Source organism: Nannospalax galili, unplaced genomic scaffold (genome assembly GCF_000622305.1).
Source record: "Nannospalax galili isolate Female #2095 unplaced genomic scaffold, S.galili_v1.0 scaffold547, whole genome shotgun sequence".
NCBI classification, from domain to species: domain Eukaryota; kingdom Metazoa; phylum Chordata; class Mammalia; order Rodentia; family Spalacidae; genus Nannospalax; species Nannospalax galili.
This window is the reverse complement of record NW_008355824.1, coordinates 928,840-952,895: the sequence shown is the minus strand read 5'-3', so window position 1 is coordinate 952,895 and position 24,056 is coordinate 928,840. Positions and strand designations below refer to the sequence as shown.

General features: G+C 36.4%; 1 protein-coding gene across 2 annotated transcripts in view; it reads right to left on the bottom strand.

Moving 5' to 3' along the window:
• Positions 1–288: 288 nt before the first annotated feature.
• Cenpc (centromere protein C) overlaps positions 289–24,056 on the bottom strand; it is a 71,872-nt gene continuing 48,104 nt past the window's right edge. For both annotated transcript variants that reach the window (XM_008853828.3, XM_008853831.3), the window contains 7 exons: positions 21,328–21,387; positions 18,572–18,676; positions 17,516–17,644; positions 16,296–16,391; positions 14,656–14,810; positions 2,033–2,123; positions 289–440 (listed from right to left, as the gene is read on the bottom strand). In XM_008853828.3, the coding sequence (XP_008852050.1) occupies positions 370–440; positions 2,033–2,123; positions 14,656–14,810; positions 16,296–16,391; positions 17,516–17,644; positions 18,572–18,676; positions 21,328–21,387 (707 nt within the window). In that variant the 3' untranslated portion in view covers positions 289–369. The remainder of the gene's footprint in view (positions 441–2,032; positions 2,124–14,655; positions 14,811–16,295; positions 16,392–17,515; positions 17,645–18,571; positions 18,677–21,327; positions 21,388–24,056) is intronic.

Genomic DNA, 24,056 nt, shown 5'->3' with positions numbered 1-24,056 from the left:
CCCTGTTTCAAAAAAATAAAATAAAATAAAATAAATTAAAAAAAAATTAAGATTAGTATTTGGAACCACTGTTCCAAATAATGGACATATTAGCCCTGTTCTGTATAACATGTGTCTTATATTACATATGCATATGCATATATTCACATATAAACACATACATATGCATGCACACACAGATGCACATAATATACACATACACAGACATGCATATACACATCATTTACCTACATATAAACACATGTATACACATACACATAACCATATATATGCACATGCACATAAACATATACACATAATATATATATACACATACATACAAATGTGTGAACACACACACACATTTAACTTGCTACATTGCTTCATCTTTCATCTCTTTATTTGTGTAAAAAGAAGAATACTCTCTTCATTCAGGAGGTTTGTGATGTTGTAATAATTACCTAAAAGTAGAGATAAGAAAATATAATTATTTCTACAGGAATCATTTTGAGTATTCCATCACTTGACACAGTATATAACACCAAATAGAAACAATTATGTAATTTTAATTACATGAATAAAAAAATCTAAAAGATAGAGACTACCTACTGACTCAGAGAAAGTCTGAACTATTAATTTCACAACTTTATAACAAAGGCAGAGGCCAACTGGACATGGTGCAAGACAGAAAAATCATTCTGAAAAATCAATCTTTATGTGATCTTTAAAACACTATGGAGTCCTCTAAACCATACATACAAACAGAGATAAGAATAAAAGGTAGGGACTAGAGAGATGGCTCAGTGGTTAAGAGCACTGGCTGCTCTTGCAGAGGAGATGGGATCGATTCCCAGAACCCATATGGTGGCTAACAACTGTCTGTAACTCCAAATCCAGAGGAATTTGATGCCCTCTCTAACCTGTTGGGCACTATGTAAGTGCATGACAGGGGTGCACTTACATACATGCAGGCAATACATTCATACACATGAAATAAAAATAATATAAAATAATATTTATATAAAATAAAATTTCAGATTTTAAAAAGGAAAATGCTACTCTACATTTAATGAGGTAATAAGTGACAGAAAAGTGTAATGTAGATGGATAGTGTCATACATGACAGGTTTACTTGTATTAAGTGCTACTAAGACATTTTATGTATTAGAAATTGATATCTGTCAAAATTAACAATTAAAAGTAACAGTACTGGAGCTGGAGAGATGGGACAGCAATTAAGAGCACTGATTGCTTTTATAGAGGAACTGAGTTTGAGCCACAGCACCCACATGGCAGCAAACAACTGTAACTCCAGTTCCAAGGGATCCAATGCCTTCTTCTGACCTCTGTAGGCACTACACTGCATGGGTACACTTACACATATGCAGGTAATAGAGTCATACACATAAAAATAAAATCTAATAATAAAAAAAAAATTTTTTTAAGAAAGAAAAAGAAAGGGCGCAGGGGGGAGGGGAGTAACAGTGCTAGCACACAGGAAGTGGTATATAGGGCTGAGAATGCAGCTTTTTGAGTGTTTGCCAAGCATAAAGGACCTCTATTCAGTTTCCAGTACCACAACAAAGCAAAACTACATAACACAGATATTATCATTGCCTTCTTCCATCAGTCTAAGCTTTATAAATTAAGGATCTTTCTCCCTTTGTTAGCAAACCACTATATTTATTGAATGAAAGAACAAGCAAATAAATTAAAACACCTATTTCCAACAGCTTGTATTCTTTAATAGTAGTACATTGGTCTGTATATTTAAAATAATCCACTAAAAATGGCTATATAATACCATAGGAGATAACACTGCGGAAATAACTTTCCTTATGGGTTGAAATGCAACATAGTTTCTACTTAATATTTTTATATTCAGCAACCTAATTATAAAATGAAAGAAAAATATGTACAAAACTCCTTTGTTACCAGTAAAATAGTAGTTCATTTTGACCACTGTAGGTTCCATTTTCATGGAACTGGGCATGAACACAGGACTAAACAGCTACTGTACTTGGATAAAACAAAATGCTTCAATTATTCTTACCTGAAGGAACATAGAATGAATCCCCAGTAGTTATCATATAAGGCGTTTCATGTAAGGTACATAAAATGTCACCATAGCTGACATAAAAAACCTATAAAATTAAAAATAAAAATCTCATTTCAAATTGAATCACAAAAATACCACCACAAAAAATCCCTAAAGGAAAAGTAGTAGGCAAAACAATGACTCCTCATAGATATCTATAGTCTAATCTCCAGGACCTGGAAATATGTGCTATTATGCAGCAAAAGGGATCTTGAGAAAGGGAGTTATCCTTAATAATTCAACTGAGGCCAATCTATTCATACAAAACCTTAAAGATGAAATTTTTTTTTTCCTGGAAGCAGTGAAAAAATGAAGCAGAAAGAAAAAATTTAAACACAAAAAGTCTTTGTACTGCTGCTGGCAGCAAAGACAAGGCAGCAAGACCACAAGCCAAGGAACATAGGCAATTTCTAAAAGCTACCAACAGCCAGTGAAAAAATGAGAACCTGATTCCTATAACTACATGGGGACTGAACTTTGCCAACAATGTCAATAAAACTGGGAGAAAATGAATGCAGGTTCATCTTCAGAAAACAAACCTGACAACATCTTGATTCCAGCCCTGTAACAATCTTGAGCAAAGTACCCAACCAAGCCTGCCAGATGTGTAACTGATCAAAATAAGATAATTAAAGGGTACTGTTTTATGCCACTAGTATGTGGTATTTTATTATGACAGTAATAAAAAAGTAGTATGAATTAATTTTTGTTCTAATTTTGTTCTTTATTTAATGTCAGGAAAATTCAAAACCATTTTACCAGTAAACTTTCCTAGAAAAAGTGTTATATAAGCCTGTTCAAATATTACATGCTTTGTTGACAACCAACTTCTCAATCTGAATGATGTATCACCGTAAGAAGCCAATCCCTCTTCCTTATAAAAACAAAAACCTCACCAATTTAAATAAGCATCAAGGTTAAGAAAATAAATGGGTAAAACTTAACTTTCAATTGTGATGGCTTCAAATTCAAACGTAGCCAGTTTCACAATTCATTCATAGATAGGCACACTGATAATGAACAATTTTAAAGATAACAAAAATGAGTATAAGGCCTTCAAGCTTTAAGATATGGTTAGGGTATGTTCATCACCAAAATTCCCATTTTAGAGTCTCATCTCCCAGTGTGATGATATTAGGAAATCAGGTGTCTGGAGGTAATTAAGACTTCAGAGTAGAATTCTCCTGTAAGGAATTAGTATCCCTGTAAGTGGCACCAGAGTTCTCTTGCTGTCTCATTCATGATGCAAAGCAGGAAGTGTGCCTTCAACAAAGATCTGCCAACATCTTGATGTTCTCAGCTTCCAAAACTGAACAATAAATGTTAGTTCTTGGACACACTAAATCTGCAGTAGTACTATAACAGCAGTCCAAACTAAGGCATCCATCAAGAACCTTTTGTCCTCAGATAATGATCTCTTTTGGAATACAGAGGAACAAGTGGTAGAGAGAACACTAATGCATCTCTCAACTCAATGAATCAATGAATCAATGAAGTTTCCTCATACAACAGAGGGCAATGAACACAAAGGGCCACAAATGGCCAAATCATAGAGAATAAGAGTCTGCAGAATATGAGTCCCTGGACAAGACTCCTATATTAAACTTCACCCAATCAGGGCTAAGGGACCATTGCAGAAGAGGGAGCAGAAAGACTGTAAGAGCCAGGAGAGGAGGTGCATGACTATATGGAAATAGAGTCTTGCAGGCTCCTGAGACCTTGCTCATATGAACTTACAGCAATGGTGTCAGCATGCACAAGACCCATGCAAACTCAAGCAGACAAAACCCAGCACAGAACTGAGGAAATGGGCAACAGGCCCCAATCTTAGTTGAAGAACTACTGGGCAGCTGATTACTGCTGGATGAAAGAGAGCTGATCTTCTTTAAGAGAATGATACTAGATAGTCTGATTAGACCCCAGTGGATGAACTTGCACTGAGGGATGTCTGGGGATACTAACTTGACTCAATAGGCATTATCATAAATGACAGAATGAATGAAATCCAGTAGGGGGGCTGTGGGAGGGTACAATGGGGAAGGGGGTATAAAGATGATTAAGATGTTGTGTATGAAATGCACAAACCTTCAATTAAAAAATATACCAAAAAAAGTTTATCGAGGGGCTGGAAAGACAGTTTAACTGTTAAGAGCACTAGCTGCTCTTGCAGAGGATCTGGGTTCAGTTCCCAATACCCACACAGTGGCTAGCAACTGTCTTTAATTCCAGTTGCAGTGGATCCGATGCCCTCTTCTGACTTCCATGGATATTGCACAACACAGTTGTATTTAAATACATGTAGGCAATAAACTCATACACATCAAATAAAAATAATAATTTTTTAAATTAAAAAAAATCTTTGAAAAATAAGCCACAAATACCTGAATAAGTTAGCCCTTATGTAGAACTTAGTTCTTTGTAAGCACATTATTTTTATACATCTAATGTGTCTAATATTGAAACAGACACTATTTTAATGACTTTTCACAGAAAAAGAAAGTGGTGCACAGACAGATTAGGTAACTTTCAAACTTTATAATGTCAATGTAAATGGCAGAACTGGGATTTGAAGTCAGGCACTCTTATTCCATAATTCATGTACTCCACCACTATAATATGAGATTCTCTAAATGGAAAAATGCTCCTAAAATATTCTAAGTCTTTTTATAATTTGAAAAATAAAAATTTCTTATGTTATCTAAAGTTTTGCCTCAGAAAAACTAAAGCTAGAAAGTCAAACATACATTTCTCGGTCTTTTTGCTTATCTATTCAGTTTGGTTCTCTAAGCATACATTTTCTCATCTCTTGTCGACATTTAATTTCCATACTAGTAGTAGGAATATAATTTAATGCAGGCATTATGGAGAACACAAGATATCTCAAAAACTTTAAAACAGAACTGTCAAATGATCTACCAATCCATCTACTGGCCATATGTTGAAAGGAAATTAGTAAACTGAAGAGACATCTAACACTCTCATGTTCACAATAATTAAGAAATGCAACAATTTAAATGCCCATAAACTGGTGGTATACATGCATCATGGAATACTATTTTTAATCATAAAAAACAAATCTCATCATGTATGGCATCAAAAAAACAAAAACAAAAACAAAAACTGGAGATCATTCTGTTAAGTGAAATAAGCCAAGCACAGGAAAAAGACACTATGTAGAATATAAAAAGTTACTCCCATCGGGCATGGTGGCACATGGTGGCACACGCCTTTAATCCCAGCACTCAGGAGGCTGTGAATTCAAGGACAGCCTGGTCTACATAGTGAGTTCCAGGACAGCTGGGGCTACAGGGAGACCCTGTCTCAAAAAGACCAAAAATAAAAAAAAAGTTACTCCCAATGAATACTAAATTACAGTTCAACAGAAGCAGAAGTTCTGCTGTACTGTTACATAGGAAGGCAAAAACAGAAAAAATGTTCGGACATTTTTTTAAAGGTGTAAGAAAGAATTTAAAAAAATTTTTTTGCCATAAAGAAATTGTAAAACCTGGGCAACCCCTCAGTCATCCTTGTAAGTAAGCTCAGTTAATTCATTGGTTCCCCAGGAAAACTTTAATCAAGCATTAGTTTGACACTAGAACCTTAGAAGGGGATAAGCACTGCTTAGTATCCCCAGGAAAAGAATTCTCACAACAGATGGAAAATTTATTTGTTAATATTATTATGTCTCATTAATTATTAAAAAAGAAAATAAGAACACAAAAGATGTTAAAAGATGGGAATGGAGATATTTTCCAAAATAGAAAAAAACGAGAAAGACTAAGCAAGTGATTGAAGGTCTGCATAGGTCTGTTATGATACATAAAGGATGAGACAGAAATAATATACGCATAATCTTAAAATTTCTGAAGTCATAGTCAACTAGTTTAAGGAGCAAAATATATCTAGTAAAGGTTTATCTGAAAGGTGTTTTTGCCCAAGCTTTATCTACATAGCACATGGTAATTAAAAGAACCAGACTGGTGGAATTAACCTTCTTGGATGTTTAACAGCCATACTTTGAGGCCTATACTAATCTGGTCAGAGGGACTTAAAGGACAGTTTTTGCTCCTTGCCCAAATAGGTTGACAAAGTTCCAGGGGACTATGGAGCATCTCTCAAATGTCCTGTAACTGTGGTGAGTCACCTGTCCCCTTGTTTGGGGAGGCTATGGAGACCCCACCAGATGGACTTAGTGCCCCGTCTACAAAGAGAAGGGTCAACGCAGAGGAAACATTTCCTCCATGCAAAGCCCGCCATGATAAGCAGGACCTTTGACTGATCTTCACATAGATGGAACTGGTAAAAGAAAGCCTATGTGACCCCTGAGGAACAGATTCTCAAACGACCTTAATAGTAAAAACAAATTGGTTTATTTGGGCCAATCGTACAGTCCTAAACACCCAAAGGAAAGTATAACCAAAGATTAAAGAGATCAGTATATTTCTTTAAGAGTTCAAGGGATTACACTTCCCAGACATCAGGCTTAAGTCCACATAAAATCTTATTTAGACAATTGTTGGGAGACCTCTGTTATGCAAAAGTCGAAGCCCCTTCACACCGGACAGCTCATGCAGCTCGGGGAATGTGCCGCGGGCTCCTTTTCATAGCAAGGTGCTTTCTGGCATCTTTCCTGTCTCTCCCTTTGAAGTGGCCGCCACAGATGCCTTGACATAAACATGGCCTTTGGCTCTATGCATACCATGCCTTCCTGTGTGTGATTTTTACAGGTAGACAATAGTCTAGCAGAAACCCACTTCCACATGTAAATAGAATATCTCACAAAGTATCTAAAAGCTTTTACCACTACCCCCATGGTATATAAATATGCTAGTCTTCTCTTAATAGTTGGAGATCAGGTCAGAGACTGGGTCCCGGAGATTGGGTCCCAGAAAGCTGGAAGCTGTAACACTAAATCCTGTGATCCAGTCTCCCCGGGGGGCGCTATTCCTCCGTTATCGGCCCACGGATACCCCAGCTTTCGCCGCCTCCGTGCCTCTTCCCTGTGGAGTTCACTGGCCAGGAACTCCACAATCCTGAGGAAGGGTACAAGGGTGTAATAGAGGCGGGATTCTGATTAGATAATACTCTAGTAGCAGAGGAAGCTCTCAGCTCCAGAGAAGTGTGTAGCTATCACCTACAGCCAGCATCAGAGAAGTCTGCGCACCTGCCGTCTCCAGAGAGGCACGGCCGGCCAGGCCCGCCAGCGGCTAGCCAGCAGGACCAGAAAACGGCAACCACCGCGGGAGAGTACACGCACACCTGACCCTGGGCCACATCCAGAGTGAGTGCGCCCGGGAGCCCAGGCGCACTCCCCACATCGTTTGCAGCCAGACTCACTCTGGGATTAGCCAGGTATGGCGGAGACCCCAGGGTGCCCGCACACACCACGCCGGGGGTCCAGCGACCCGCCCCATAGACAATTATTTCTCAATGATGATTTTGTTTCTAATCATAAAGTGCTGCTAAGATATAAGACTTCAAATCTTGGTCTGCAATGCTGTACTGCCCACTTGCAGCTGAGAGAGACAATCCACTACTGTTCTAAAATGATGGCCAAATTTGTTTTCTCCCCCTATCTAGAAGCTGTGGTGAGGGAACTGACACTGATTCTAGCCACTCCAATAGCTATCAAAGTGCCTAAAAACAAACCCTGAGTTTATCACTCTCGAGTCCAGCTTTGGCAGACAAAAGAAAAATGAGGAGGAACCTAATAGAGGGATGGTTTTCGGAGCGCTCGTCAAGAAATTCCAAAGAACTCTAATATGAACATTTGAAATTTGCCCTGTTTGACTTTTTCTGGTTCCCTGTCTAGAACTTGTAATGTTAACTACTCTTGCCTTTCCGTCTCCTTCACATCTCCTAGGCATCAGTCAAGGACTTTCTCTTCTCTCTACAGTTAAGAGTTATGCAATTTGGGAGTCTTTTAGATAGACCCACTGAAGGGGTACCCCAATTGCCTCACCCTGCGTCCCTGTTCAGCATGGAAGAGGCCAGAGAGGGTCCCGATTCCCTATCCTCAAGTTGGGTAACCTCTTCAAAGGATGGTGTGATAAGAATAGGAGGTAGGGAGCTGGAGAGATGGCTCAGCAGTTAAGAACATTGGTTGCTCTTGCAGAAGACCCGGCTTCGAATCCCAGCACCCACATTGCAGCTAACAACTGTCCGTAACTCAGTTCCAGAGGATCCAACGGTCTCTTCTGTCCTCTGTGGGCACTGCATGACAAGGACACACTTACCTACATGAAGGCAATACACACATACACATAAAATAAAAATAATAAATAAAAATGTCCTTGGTCCTCTTAGCAACATACTCTATTCCAAAGGCCAAAAATGTCAAAAGTATTTGGGAACTCTTATCTAATCCCTAAAAGATTTTAGGGTTACCTAAATGTCAGAGTAGCAAAACCCTCCATTTAAAAAAAAAAAAAAAGAGTACATGAAGTTGTTCAGGAAAAAGTGATGGGGAGCTATGGGAAGAGTTGGAGCGGAGGGAGTGGGCATGGATTTGATCAAAACACCTTATATACATGTATGAAATTCTCAATAAATATTTTTAAAATTTTTTAAAAAAAGAAATTGTGAAACCTCTAAAAGACAGGTATACTTGTCTGATTTAAACAGCATGCAATGTATCAAAATACCACAATTCTCTGATTATGAATACTTTTTATGTCAGTTTAAAAATTGTAATGGCACACGCCTTTAATCCCAGCACTCAGGAGGCAGAGGCAGGCGGATCTCTGTGAGTTTGAGGCCAGCCTGGTCTCCATTTCGAATCCAGGCCAGCTAGAGCTACAGGGAGACCCTGTCTCAGAAAGACCCCCCCCCAAATTAAACTAAATAAACATGATTCAAGTATTTTATGAAATAATACTTAGGGAGATGGCTCAGGTGGTTATAAGCATAAAGGACCTGAGTTCAGATCCCCAGTTCCCATGTAAAAAGTCCGGTGGGGCAGCATGTACCTATAATCCCAGTGCTGGAGAGGTGGAGAAGCAATTGAGGAAAACACCTGACACCAATCTCTGGCTTCCACTTATGTGTCCCCCAACCCCATCCGTGGGCAGGTACACATACACACACAACACGCATGAGTACATATACATGCACAAAAAGTATTTTTAAGTAAACAAAAGTAGAATAAAATGGCAAATTCTTATGAGCCAACTACCTGCCCAATCTACAGTCTATTTCCCTCATTATTTCATATTTGGAAATAAAGCCTAGCACAATTTATTTATAAATAGTACATACTAAACGATTTTAGAAACTAAAAGTGTTTCACAAAAATACAGCCACAATACTGTTATCACCACTAAAATAAATTATTCAACATTAAGTATATTTACATTTGCTATTCAAATTTCTAATTGTGTCTTCATATTTTCAAGGATTTGTTTGAATTAGGGTACACAGTAGAGCATGCACAGTGATTATTTAAATATTTCAGTTAACAATAGTGATCTCAATCAGGGTTGATCATTTTCTTCAAGAGACAATAGTTTCTAGAGATGTATTTGATTCTCAGAACTAGAGTGGTATCAGTAGGTAAAAGACAATGAAGTTTCTAAATGCCCAACTATGAACAGAATAACTCCCTGTTACAACAAAAATTTGCTCAATTACTCACGAGCACAAGGGGCAACAGTGCTGGGTTGAGAAACCTTGACATTATAGGTTCTACCTGTTTTTTTAAAAATTCTACTACTAACTTATACAAGAAATCAAGAATTTACTTTTTAAATATTTTACTATTTTTATGTGCATGAGTGTATTGCCTGCATGTATGTAAGTGCACCTGTGTCATGCAATGCCTGTGGAGGTCAGAAACGGATGTTGGATGGATAGTTGTTAGCTGCCATGTAGGTGCTGGGAATCAAACCCAGGTCCTTTGCAAGACCATCCAGTGCTCTTAACTACTGAGCCATCTCTCCAGTCCCCAAATCAAGCACAGATCTTCACATAGTTGGATTCTGTTCATTATACTCCCATTATAGTTTGAAAGGTTTGGCCATTTTTTATTCCCTATAAACTAATAGTTTCATCTAGAGACCTAAGATTCAGTTAGGTTTTATTTTTCCAGTTGTTTGGCTGCTAGTTGTATCTTATGTGTATGAGTGTGTTTTGCCTGCATGTAAGTGTATTATTTTCATTTTTCTTTTTGGTTTTTCAACAGTCTCCTTACAGCACCAGTGGCCTAGAACTCCCTATGTAGAAGAGGCTAGCCTCAGATCTCATAGAAATCCACCTACCTCTGCTGGGATTAAAGGTGCGTACCATCATAAAAGGATTTTTGTTTTGTTTGTTTACAACCTGGAATATTTCTAGCAAGAAACTTTTCAACTACTATTTGACTAACAGCAGTCTCCATATGGCAAAGACAGAATAAATATTTAGTTCTCCCTTGTTTACCTATCAGCTATGAAAATGAGCAACTTCCAAAATCCTCCAAAAGAAATACACCAATTTTTCTTTCTGTAGTAGTCTGTGATGGATTCAGACATAACTAAAGCACATCAATCCACTGAAGTTTTCTTATTGATGCTGCAGTTATCTTTGGCCAATGGGAGCATCAAGTTGGATGCTGAGATCTCATTACCTAATCCTAATGGTCTTTGTACTTTTCCATCAATTATGATAAACATATTCAAAGCTTACTCAAAGCTTGAAAATCAAGTATTTCTCCAAGAAATGGTTCTTGTGAGGAGATTGTTGTCAATTTTTTAAAAAATTTAGTTCTAGACCATTTATCACATTTTAAAACTACTTCTTGAGCCGGGTGGGGTGGCACATGCCTTTAATCCCAGCACTTCAGAGGCAGAGGCAGGTGGATCTCTTTGAGTTCAAGACCAGCTTGGGCTACATAGTGAGTTCTAGGTTAGCTGAGGCTACAGGGAGGACCCTGTCTAAAGAAAAATTAAATAATAACAAAAAGTCCAAAAAACAAAAGAGAAAACTACTTTTAGCCTTTGTTCTTTGGAAATATTCTTTCTAAAATTCTTACTATTTGAATATGTTAGCATGTTTTGCTCTGTTCTGCACATCATTTTTTTAAACATGTGTCATGGCACATATGTAGAGGTCAGAGGACAACTTGAGTGAATCAGTACTATCTGTTCACCAGGGGATCAAACTCAGGTTGTCAAGTCTGGCTGCAAGCACCTTTACTCATTGAACCATCCTGCTGGCCCTCATTTACCTTTCATGTTTTCTATTTTTAATCTTTTCTTTGTTTTCTAAGAAAGCTCTATAATCAGCTCTAATAGTTACTTGTTTAATCTTCCTGTGGTTTGATTTTATTAAATTTAATTAATCTATTTTTACTTTCAGTGTATGAATATTATGCCTGCATGTATGTAAGCGCACCCATGTTGTGCTGTGCCTATGGAAGCCAGAAAAGAAGATGGTGAATCCCCTGGAACTGGAGTTATGAATGGTTGTTAGCAACCATGTACATGCCAGATATTGAACTAGAGTCATCAGCAAGGGCAGTCAGTGCTCTTAACAGCTGAGCCACCTCACCAGCCCCTAGGCTTAGATCTTAACAAATGTCTATTTCTACTGTTCCTCTTTCTATGGATTATCTAGCACTGTACATTAAGGAAGGACTTAAAGGCATAAGCTAGTTCTCTATTCTTGTCCCCTCTTTTCAAAAGCATATTAAATGTGCTTCATGTTTAAAAAAATGTAAAGATAGCTGGGCGTGGTGGCGCACGCCATTAATCCCAGCACTTGGGAGGCAGAGGCAGGTAGATCTCTGTAAATTCAAGGCCAGCTTGGTCTACATAATGAGTTCCAGGACAGCTGGGGCTACAGGGAGACCCTGTCTCAAAAAAACCAAAAAAAAAAAAAAAAAAAAAAGTAAAGATATACTTTGCATGCTAATCTAAAAATTAACTTTATCAAAAGTAAAAATAGTCCTATTATTTTTTGTTTTTCCAACAACATTTCACTGTATAACCTTGGCTGACCTCAAACTCCTTATATAGACCATGCTGACCTTGAACTCAGAAATCCATCTGCCTCTGCCTCCCAAGCGCTGGGTTTAATGACGTGCATCACCACGCTTGGCTCAATATTCCTATCATTAAGAAAATATTTCATATTTTAGGAGATTGACGAGATGGCTCAGTGGTTAAGAGCATTGGCTACTCTTGCAGAGGACCCAGGTTTGGTTCTCAGCACCCATATGGCAGCTAACCACCATTGAAAACTCCAGTTCCAGGGGATCAGATGCCGTCTTCTGACCTCCATGGGCATTTATAGCACAGGTACAGTTCCACACATGCAGACAATACACTCATAGACATAAAATAAAAATAATACATTTTTTTTAATTCAAAAAGAAAATATTTTAATAGTGATTTTCATTAGAAATAATTAAAATGACTAAAGTAAATAAAAAAAATCTCACAGCAGCATGCTATTTTTCTACATTTTCTTCATGTTTTTGCCACTGACATTTTCAAATTCTAATCAGGGCTAGGGGTGTGGCTCAGTGGAGAAATATTTATCTAGCACACACCAATCCCTGAGGTTCAATTTCTAGTACGAAAACCAAAAAACCAAAAAATAGATACACAAAGAATTTTTAGTTTTGGAAGTTTGCTTTAGTGTTGTTATCTTAAAGGTCTTCTTATATGACAAGTATTAAAATGTTTAAACTAGTTTTATAATGTTCAGGATAGTTCCTGGAATACATTAGATGTTATATAACTATTTATTATAATACATAATGATTTATTCATAAGTCAAAATAAAAATACAGCCAATTTCGTTCTGTAGCACACTCTACTTTTCCAACTTTTCAAAATCAGGCAACATTACAATACAAATGAACGCATATAATCAGATTGTCCCTTAATTTACAAAGTAGGTTATAAATACTTTCCTAGTTAACATCTACTAATTCATTAGTTACAGGGTCATTTGTTTTTAAATATGAAGTAGATTCCTTTGAATACTAATCAGGCTAAATAGTTCAAATATTTACTATTCAAATTTCCCTTTGTATAATAAAAGCATTACAATTTAGTGGGTAACCACTATTAGGTCAGTGAGGACATAATGTTTGTGTTCATTTTAACTATCGTTTTATCCATTATATTGCACACTTTATTTGTATTCTTCAAAAACCTGTAAGGAGAAAGGGTAAGAGAGATCTTGTTGCACAAGCATGAGGACCTAAATTTGGATCCCAGGACCTACTATGTAAAAAGTCAGTTTTGGCTCAAGTACCTGACACTGTGGGGGCAGAAACAGGAAGATCGCTGGAGTTTGTGGGCTACCAATCTAGTTCCAGATTCAATGAAATCCTGTCTCAAGGGAATAAGGTGCACAATATACACAGCAGGACAACCCAGTGTCCTCCTCTGGCCTCCGCATACATGCAAAGTACACAGATCCCTCCCTCCATCCCCATATATACACAGGCACATATATCACAGGCACATATACCATACTCACACATACACATAACTGTATCTGGAGAGCTACAGTATATTAAGATTGGATTAATAAATATCTTTAAATTATTTTTAATTGATTCTAGGTAAAATGATGTGACAATAAGCTATTCTTTACTCTCTTATGTACCTTTTCACACGTTGCCTCAATTTTCTCTTTTTTTTTTGTCAATTAAACTTAGAATTTAGTTGGATTTTTTTCTCCTGTTTGAGTTTGCTTTAACTTTGTCAGTAAAATCAACTGTTTCAAATGTGGTATTTCAGTAACTCAGGACTCTAAGATTCTTAAAATGTCATATACTTAGTAATGTCCCTTAAATATAACACTGCAAAAATGTCATAACATTAAATATCCTTACAATATGATTGTAAGCTTTACACTTTAAAAATGTATTTATTACTTTTATCTTTTATGTGTTATGAGTGTTTTGAATGCATGCATAAAAGTGCACTCCTGCGTGCAATGTGCAGGGAGATCAGCAGAGGGCACTGGATCCCTTGCAATTGGAGTTATAATGGTTGTTAGCTGCCATGTGGGTGCTGGGAACTAAACCTGGGTCCTCAGGAAGAGAAGCTAATGTTCTTAATCACTGAGTCATCCCTCAAATCCCAAGTTTTATACTTTTCAAATTCAGAATGAAGAATTATCTGCACTCAAGTGCACATATACACATATAAGATCAGTTTTGCATATACTTAAGAGACAAAGGGAGAGGAACAAAGCAGGAAGGAGAGAAGGAAAAGAGGTAGGGAGAGACACAAATTGATTCACCATAAATCTTGTAGTAACTTCAGTCACTGTCACAAACAGTAACCTGTTACGTGGTACTGATTGAAGCAACTCTCCTTTAATCCTGAGTGTACTCCTAACTAATTCAGTGATTTTTGAACTCTTTTGGTTTCTCAACTACATGATCAGAGAAATGTGGAATTAAGACTTCATCTCTATAATCCCCTCCAACTCTGAAATTCCCATTATTTGCAAATCTGTATTCTAAGATTCTTTTAAGAAAGGATCATACCTGAAATCACTCAACCTCAAGAATAGGCACTTTTAAATAATCAGTCACAACTCTAGCAAAATAGAAGTAAATGGAGAAATACACTCACCAATATATCTTGGCCAACATGCTGCCTTCCCTTTTCTTCACAGGGTCCTAAAACCAACTTCCCAGTAGAAAAAAAAGGAGTATCCAATGTTTTAAATACTCTCAAATCACCATGCTCAACAAAAAATTGGTATGTATCTCGTGGTCTTATAAGATCTAGGAGAAAGCATACAAATATAAAGCACCACAAGCTAGACATTTAAGACAGTTTGTAATCCTAATCCCAGCACTTGGGAGACCCACTGACACAGGATGACTATAAATTGGAGGCCAAGTTGGGCTACAAAGAGGAAACCCTGTCTCAACAAAGCAAAACAAAACAAAATAAAATGAGACTGGCAATGATGTTGCTCAATAATGTATTATAAATATTTATATAAGAATTATATAAGCACATAAAATTTTCATTAAACAGAAAGACATGGTTATGACCACTGATTCTGGAAGTGGAGTGGCAGAAGTTATATATTCTGCCTGGCATACATGACATGACCCTAGACTAGTTAAGCACTAAGCCCCAAATTCCTTCTCTGTAAAAATAATAGTTAATCGATATAAAACAGCTGTTATGAATACTGAAGAGTTAATGTACATGAATTATTTAAAAGAACGCCTGATTCAGTTTTCCTCCCACTTGCAAACCTTTCTAGACCTATTAATAAATTCATTAATCATGAGCTTCTGACCCTAGATATTTGAGAATGTTAATGGTCACATATACTATGTAATAAAAGAAAATACATATAGACTGTTGAAATAGATAAAAACTGAAAGCACAACTTTTCTGCACTAGGAAAGCATCAGTAATGTTTCTAAGCTAAACAAAACTCTCTGTATTTCACCTCTGATGCCAAATAACCATGTCAATATATAACTTTTTTCAGATTTTATCCAAACACATCAAATAAACCAAAAATATTTCTTTTAATTAAATTAAAAAAGAAAAACCAGTTCATAGACAAAATTTAAGTGGGAATACCATTAATGAATTTCTGGTTTGACCAATCTGTTTCTGACTTAAGAGAAATAGTTGTTAGTACTGTCTAGTACAGTACTAACAGCTAGATATTTAGTACAGTTAGATATTTAAATACTTCCTGTAGGTAAATATTGCTTGGTTGCTAAATACCAAGTAGTCCCTAAATCCTCAGACCACAGCCATACATTCTTCCAGATCACCTATGGCATTCCAGAAACAAAATGTTTAAATGTCTACGTAATACATCGTGAGGTTTCTAAGATCTTAACGTTAAGGCTGATATCTGTATGACTGATTTATGCCAATGACAACTGTCCTTCACAGTGGCTTCATGCTCCAAATACCAAGACTGGGATCCAGAGGATCAGAAGATGGTATGTGTCCTGCCCACTGTCCCAGTTAAAGAAGGCTTAGATCCTGCTAGAGGAGATAATACCCCTGATGGGTAGTAGTAGCACTTGTACTCCAGAGTCCACAGGAGAAATACACATGACTATATGTATTTGACATCAATACTTAAGCAGAATTGTTCCCACAGAGGTTGTTTACTGGAATTCTTTAGTGCTGAATTGGGGGGCTAGAAAGGGGAAACACAAAAGTAGGCCAATCATCAAACCAAGAGCTTTTCGTTAAGCTATTTTCAGTGTCATTCCTGATCTTACCCATGAAGATAATCTCTCTTGTTTCTGGGTCCTTTACCCGTGTTGGCTGTAATGGGTCTCCTAGAGGTATACCAAAATTCACCAGTAATCTGTCCTCTGCAAAAGAGATACCACTGAAACACAAACTACTTACTTAAAATTATTCTCTGCTACAAAAAACTACTGACAAAGACACAACAGCCTCTTCCTATTCATAAATGATCACTTAAACAAAATTTCAAATCCTAAAATGTACAATGATTTGATATAACGCAAACACCTGTGTGGGCCCTTTGTAACACATCAACTCTTAATCACAAAGAAGAATTACATGATATTTTGCATATACCCTCAGAGAGCTATAATTACATAATAAACTTTCAAAGGAATTCATTAAAATGTCTACTGTAACCATACTTCCAGTATGGAACATGGAAGGGTCATTTGACTGGATAATTCCCTCATGAAGAAATGTTTTATACTACACAATTATACTATACTGTTTTTTTTTTTTTGTTTTTTTTTTTGTTTTTTTTTTTTTTTGTGTTTTTGGAAACGGGACCTCCTTGTAGCCCCAGCTGTCCTGAAACTCTTTTTGGGGACCAGGCGGCCCTCGAACTCAGAGCCCCCCCTGCCTCTGCCTCCCGAGTGCTGGGATTAAAGGTGTGCGCCATGCCCGACTTATTTTTTCAATATTTTATTTATTATTGTTATTATGTATATGAGTGTACTGACTGCATGTATGTACATGCACCCAAGTTTATGGACACTTGATAACTGCCATGAGAGTGTTCAGAACTGAACTCGGGTCTTCTGCAAGAGCAGCCAATGCTCTAAACTGCTGAGCCATCTCTCAAGCCCTATAATAAAACTGGCTTACCTTTAAAAGTAAAAGAGAAAAAATAAAACCTGTGAACATTAAAAACTTATTTTTATCCATAATTATGCCTGAAATTCTTAAGAGGCAAATTTCAAATTTTGTAGAGAATTTCTCAAAGCACTGTTATTTAAAATGAAGTCTAAAAGTACTTTTAGATGGGGTGGAGATGGCTCAGCAGTTAAAAACTTGCTGTTCTTCCAGAGGACCTGGGTTCCAGTTCCAGGGGGTCTGATAGCCTCTTTGACCTCTGTTTGGGAATTCCATGCACATGGTACAGCCACAAACATACAGGCAAAACACTTGATACATAAAATAAAAATAATAAAAAAATTTTAAGTTATTTTTAGAAACAAATTCATACTTTTTTCATGGTTATCATGGCAGATCCTTTTATTATTAGCTTTTTTGTTGACTTTGCCCAGGTTTCCTTTTGCCTTCCTTTTGGGTGATACCGAGCCTGGGGATATTATTCCACCAATCACAAATCCTCCTGAAATGTAACCCAAAAAAGGTAAAAATAACATAGCCAGGGACATGAAAAGCTTAAGGAAAAACATTAGATATATTATACTTCCTTTCCAAGTACCAAGGAAAATTTTATTGTTATTACATTCTACTACTAATTGACACAAATACTAACCAATTTCAATAATATCTCCACCACCATAAATCTAGAAGTGTGGATGAAACATTAATAGTCTGTTACTTGCTTGTAATAGTCATCAGTGAAGGGTTAAAAAATAGCAGAAACTAATAACAAATTTAAAGTAGTAAGTCACATGTGAATGTCCTTTAACCTTGCTATACCCATCTAAATAAGGAAATACCTTTAACACTTTAGCTGTACTAGTTTCTCTGATTTTATATAAAATGATACAATGGGTGTTAAGAATGAGAGAGATAGCTTTATCAGCTATCAATTTTCTCATGTTTTAAGGTTTCATTGTGGGCTGGAGAGATGGATCAAGAGTTAAGAGTGCACATTGCTCTTGCAAAGGACCCAAGTCTGGTTTCTAGTATTCTTGAGGGATGGCTCACAACCATATCTAACTCCAGCTCCAGAAGGATCCAAAGACTCTGGACTCATATGTAGATAGCAACAGCCATCAATGTAATTAAAATATATCTTTTTAAAAATAATGTTACTTTGTGCAATAAGAAATCTTATCAGATAATATTTAAGTGATAATATTCTATAAAGCCACAAAATCAAATAAGTAGCTATCAAAGAGAAATCAGCATTTCTATAATAATCAGTCAAATCTGAATCTGAATCCAGTTCTTACCACATATTTGTGTGTGGGGGGGTGATGAATAAATGACATGATGAATATAAATGTGTAGAACAGTGACTGGTACAAAGCAAAAAAAATTAAGAGAAATAATTTTTTCATTATAATATAAATTGGGTTTTTACCTGATGGCCTCTCTTGATAATCTATTCGCTCCCCTCTCCAGTATTCCAAAGGTTTCAAGCGTATTCTCTTGGTTCTGCGAACATTTGGTGTGTTGGAGGGCAATACTGTAAAAAAGATTACACAAAATGTGTTTAGGTGCTGGAGAAATGGCTCAGCAGTTTATTTGCTAGAGCTATTCAATTCTAGCTACAAAGGCCTGTACAGTTAGTAAACTTTCCATTATAATGACATTATATAAATAAAAATCATCTTGCTTTTTCCATTTGTTTTCTTCGTGCATTTTAGTTGCTAGGTTTCTTGGTGCATAAATGTTTATAATTTTTCAGCCGGGCATGGTGGCACACGCCTTTGATCCCAGCACTTGGGAGGCAGAGGCAGGCAGATCTCTGTGAGTTCAAGACCAGCCTGGTTTACATAGTGAGTTCCAGGCCAGCTGGGGCTACAGCAAGACCCTGTCTCAAAAAGACCAAAAACAAAACAAAACAAAAAAAATTTATACCTTTTCTATCTTCTCCATCTGCTATTCACTCTATCATGTCTTTTATTATCATATTCATCAGTTTTAACTCTAACCTAATATTAAAACTGCATTAATATTTTTGTTTGTATTAGTTTATCTAATTCTTTGACAATATTTTTAAATATTTCTTAGTTATTTTTGTGATGCTAATGATCAGAACTAGGACCTCTCAAATGCAAGTGTTCCACCTGTAAGTGGCACTTGCAGCCCAACAATCTTTTATTTGAAAGCTTGGGTGCCTATTACAAATATAGATTAGTTTATATTACTTAATCAATTCAAAAGAATCTAACTTAGAAGAGGAACTTAATCTATTCATATTTATTCAGGGTAACAACATGCTTCATTTTACTCCTTCCTTCTCACTTTATATTCACTAGATATTTTATCTACCAATCAGTGTTTAGTTTTCCTCTTTGCTTTTACTGGTTGAATCACCACTTTTGTCTCTCCTCTACCTATGGTCATTACAAAGATTTACCATGCTTTTCCACTCTAATACTAGATTACCCTCCCATGCTGATACTCATGAATCAAACTCTCTTTTTTTCTAGGATTATATAAAAATGATATCCTTTGGGACTAGAAGGATAGCTCAGTGGTACAGTGCTTGCCTAGTATTATTCCCAAGGCCATTGTTAACACCGTAATCAAACCAAATTAAAAAACTAGTCAATTGTAACGAAATGTTTCTTTTAATTAAAATAAATAAATAAATAAAAAATTCATGTCTAAAGAATACTAAAAAAAAAAAGAAAAAAAACAAAACTAGTCAATCCTTTCTCTTTTCCCACCTAGTAAAAACAAAACTTTAGATAAATTTTATTATCATTCTTCTGCCTAAGCTTTCCTCTCCACTATACTAAGTTTTATGAAGAAAACTTGTATAGATCCCAACATATTATGAAAATCTCTACTTAAGCACTTGTAAATTCCAATCACATGCGATCTATGTCCTAGCCATACTCTAAGGTAAGTATCAATGGGCCATGCTCTTGTGACGCTGAGAACCTGGACTTTCTTCTAAACAACAGACTGCTAAGTAAAATAAGCCAGACCCAGAAAGACAAAAAAAAAATTAAAAAAAAAAAAAAAGGAGGGTCTGGAGATCTCAGTGATTAAGAGCTCTGGTTGTTCTTCCGGAGGACCCAGGCTCAGTTCTTAGCACTACACAGCAGCTAACAACCATCCGTAACTCCAGTTCCAGGGAATCCAACGCCCTCTTCTGACCTCCGTGGGTGGGCATTGCATGACACAGGTGCACTTAAATACATGCAGGCAATACACTCATACACATAGCATAAAATAGTTTTTAAAAAAAGGAAGAAAATGTAAAAAGTAGAAAGAGGACTACGTAAGAAGAGATAGGAATAAGAAAAAGGGAGCAGGGGACAAGAGAGGTACAAATTTGATCAAAGTACATTATACATGTATGATAATGCCATAATTTTTGTACATTATGTACTAATAAAAATGGTAACAATTTTCAAATACACTATGTTACATGTGATGGAGTCACTCCTACAAATTATACCATGATTTCACATACAGATAGCTTTTTTGGGGGGGGCGGTCTTTCTGAGACAGGGTCTCCCTGTAGCCTTAGCTGTCCTGGAACTATGTGGACCAGGCTGGCCTCAAACTCACAGAGATCCGCCTGCCTCTGCCTCCCAAGTGCTGGGATTAAAGGCGTGCACTTTTTATATAACACAAAGCCACTACAATTACACAAAGTTCAGAGGCCAATGAATTCTGACTGGCAAATGTTTTAGAAAGCTGTGGAGTCTGAATATTGATATGGGCCTGTCACAGGCTCCACACCTCCCTCATTTGCCACCCTAGCCATTGTGCAAGAGTTTACTAGATGAAAACGGGAGGAGAATCTCTCAGGGACATCATCTTCCTGGCATTTACATGCTTATTCATAGAATTCTCCCCTAGCTTCTTTAATGAAGTGGGATCAAAGACCTCTAATTACTATGGAGCAAAGAGTGAGGGGCTATAGGACTTAGACAACAAAATAATAACTCAATGGTTTGTGATGATGTACTATGAAGTTCTTCAGAAATAAATATGTAATATTAATCTAGGTAAGTTTTCCCTTAAGAAAATTTAAGTTGTAAGAAATTTGTAAAAATTCAATAAAAAAAGGAAAAAAAGAAAAATTAAGTTATATTTATAGAGATTAAATAATAGCATTTTCTTCAATGGGAATATAAGAATACATTATTTTACCTAATTTGTGATGTATTTTCATATCCGGTGACATTTCAGATCTTTTTATTCTTGAATCACCTTCAAGAAGCAAAAGAGTATTATGAGCAATGGCTGCTGAGTCTATGTTGACTTAAAATATGTTATTTGAAAAAAATTATTCTATTTGTATAATTCCAATGTAATTATTACAAATAAAACTTGACCTAATAATACAGTTTATACTTTTTTTGTTTTTCATTACAAAGGAAAAATAATGTAACATTTTTCTAGGCTTTGCTACAGTGAACATATTTAAAGAGCACAACCATTAAAATTTTCGAAAAACATTTTCCATTGTCCATGAATGAGAAATAAGCCACTGGCAGATAAAAATACATGACACAATGATGAATCAATAATATGCAATAATGTTACCTATGATCTACTTGCAACTTTCTCCTTAAAGTTTTAATTGTACAAAATGCACTGAATTTAGCAATAAGCTAAACACTCAAAGGTTCTCAACCTTGAGTATGATAACCAGCCCAGAAAGACAGCTATCATCATTTTTGCCCTTCCTATATACAAGTGATTTTTATTAAGAAGCAAAGTCTCGTTTACTTCTTCCATTTCTACTGGCCTCAGTGACGTGGTACACTAATTGAATGCAACAAAAAACTAATTTCTTGGATTTTAAAGGTTAAGTCCTAAACCCTAAGATATTGCAAGTTCCACAATAATGATATATGAACATTAACTACCCAAGACTGCCATGCCATCAAGAAACCCAAGACAGCCACATGGAAAGGCCATGGAAAGGAAAAGAGATTCTTGCCCAACAACAAATACACCAAAAAAGAAATCAGGGAAACAATTTCATTCACAATAGCCTCACAATAAAATAAAATACCTTGGAATAAATCTAAGGAAGTGAAAGGTTTGTATAACACAAACATTAATACACTGAAGAAAGAAATTGAAGAGGATACTAGAGATGGAAAGTCTACTCATGGATTTGTAGGCTTAATATTGTGAAAATGGCCATTTTACCAGAAGCAATTCACAGATACAACATAATTTCCATCAAAATTCCAACGCAACTCTTCACAGAAATTGAAAAAATAATCTTAAAATTCATATGGGAACACAAAGAAAACCAGGATATAAAACCATGCTGAAAAAATAAAAGAACTACTGGAGCTATCATCATCCCTTATTTTAAGTTATGCTACAGAACCACAGCAATTAAAACACAGCATGGAACTGGCATAAAACAGGAATTAAAAACCTCCCAACTTGCTGGGCGTGGGGGTGCATGTCTTTAATCCCAGCACTTGGGAGGCAGAAGCAGGCAAATTTCTGAGTTCAAGGTCAACCTGGTCTACCTAGTGAGTTCCAGGACAGCTCAGGGGCTACAGGGAGACCCTGTCTCAAAAAAGACAAAAAACAAAAAAATCAAACAAAAAACCTCCTAAGTAAAAAGAATCCAGGATCAGACAGACATAGCACAAAATTCTACCAAACCTTCAAAGCCATTCATTACTCCTCAAATTATTCCATTAGATAGAGAAAAAGAACATTCCCAAATTCTATTTAGGAAGCCAGTATTACTCTAATTCCAAAACCAAAGTCTCAACAACAAAAAGAAAATTATAGAATAAACTCTGATGAACATAAATGCAAAATTCTCAATAAAATATCTGAAAACTGAATTCAAGAACACATGAAAAAGATTATCCACTATGATCAAGCTGACTTCATCCAAGGGATGCAGGAATGATTCAACATACATAAATCAATGTAAACCACCACATAAACAAGACTCAAGTACAGAAACCACATGATCATCTCATTAGGTGAAAAAAGGCCTTTGACAAAAAACAAACATCCGTTCATGATAAAAGTCATGGAGAACCTAGGGACACAGGGGATATAATCGCAACAATAAGGCAATATACAAGCCCACAGCCACCATCATAGAAAACTGAAAGCATTCCCATTAAAATCAGGAACAAGACAAGGATGTTGACTCTCTCTCCTTCCTGTTCAATATAGCACTTGGAAGTCTTAGCTAGAGCAAGAAGACAAATGAAGGAGATAAAGGGGATACAAACTGGACAGAAAAAAGCCAAAGTATCCTTATTTGCAGATGATATGATTCTATACATAAAAGACCCTAAAGATTCCAGCAGAAAACTCCTAGAGCTGATAAATACATTCAGCAAAGTAGAGGGATACAAAATTAACACACAAAATCAGTAGCCCTCCTATATACCAGCAACAAACACACTGAGAAAGAAACCTGGGAAACGATCTTATTCAGGATAGTCTCAAAATCCATAAAACATCGTGAAATAAATCTAATAAATAAAGGACTTCAACAGTTAAAATTTTCAGGGGCTAGGGAGATGGCTCAGTGGTTAAGAACACTGGTTGCTCTTGCAGAAGACCCAGGTTCAGTTCCCAGCACCACCATGTTGGCTAACAACTGTCCATATTTCCATTTCCATGGGATCCAATGACCCCCACAGGCACTGCATGACATGGATGCACTTACATACATGCAGGCAATATATTCATACATATAAAATAAAAATAATAAAATGTAAAAAAAAAAAAAACAAACTTCAAAACATTTAAGAAAGAAATTGAAGGTCCAGATGATGGGAAGTCCTCCCATACTGATGCATCGGTAGGACTGATATTGTGAAAATGGCCATCCTACCAAAAACAATCTACAAATTCAGTACAATGCTTGCTCATTAAAA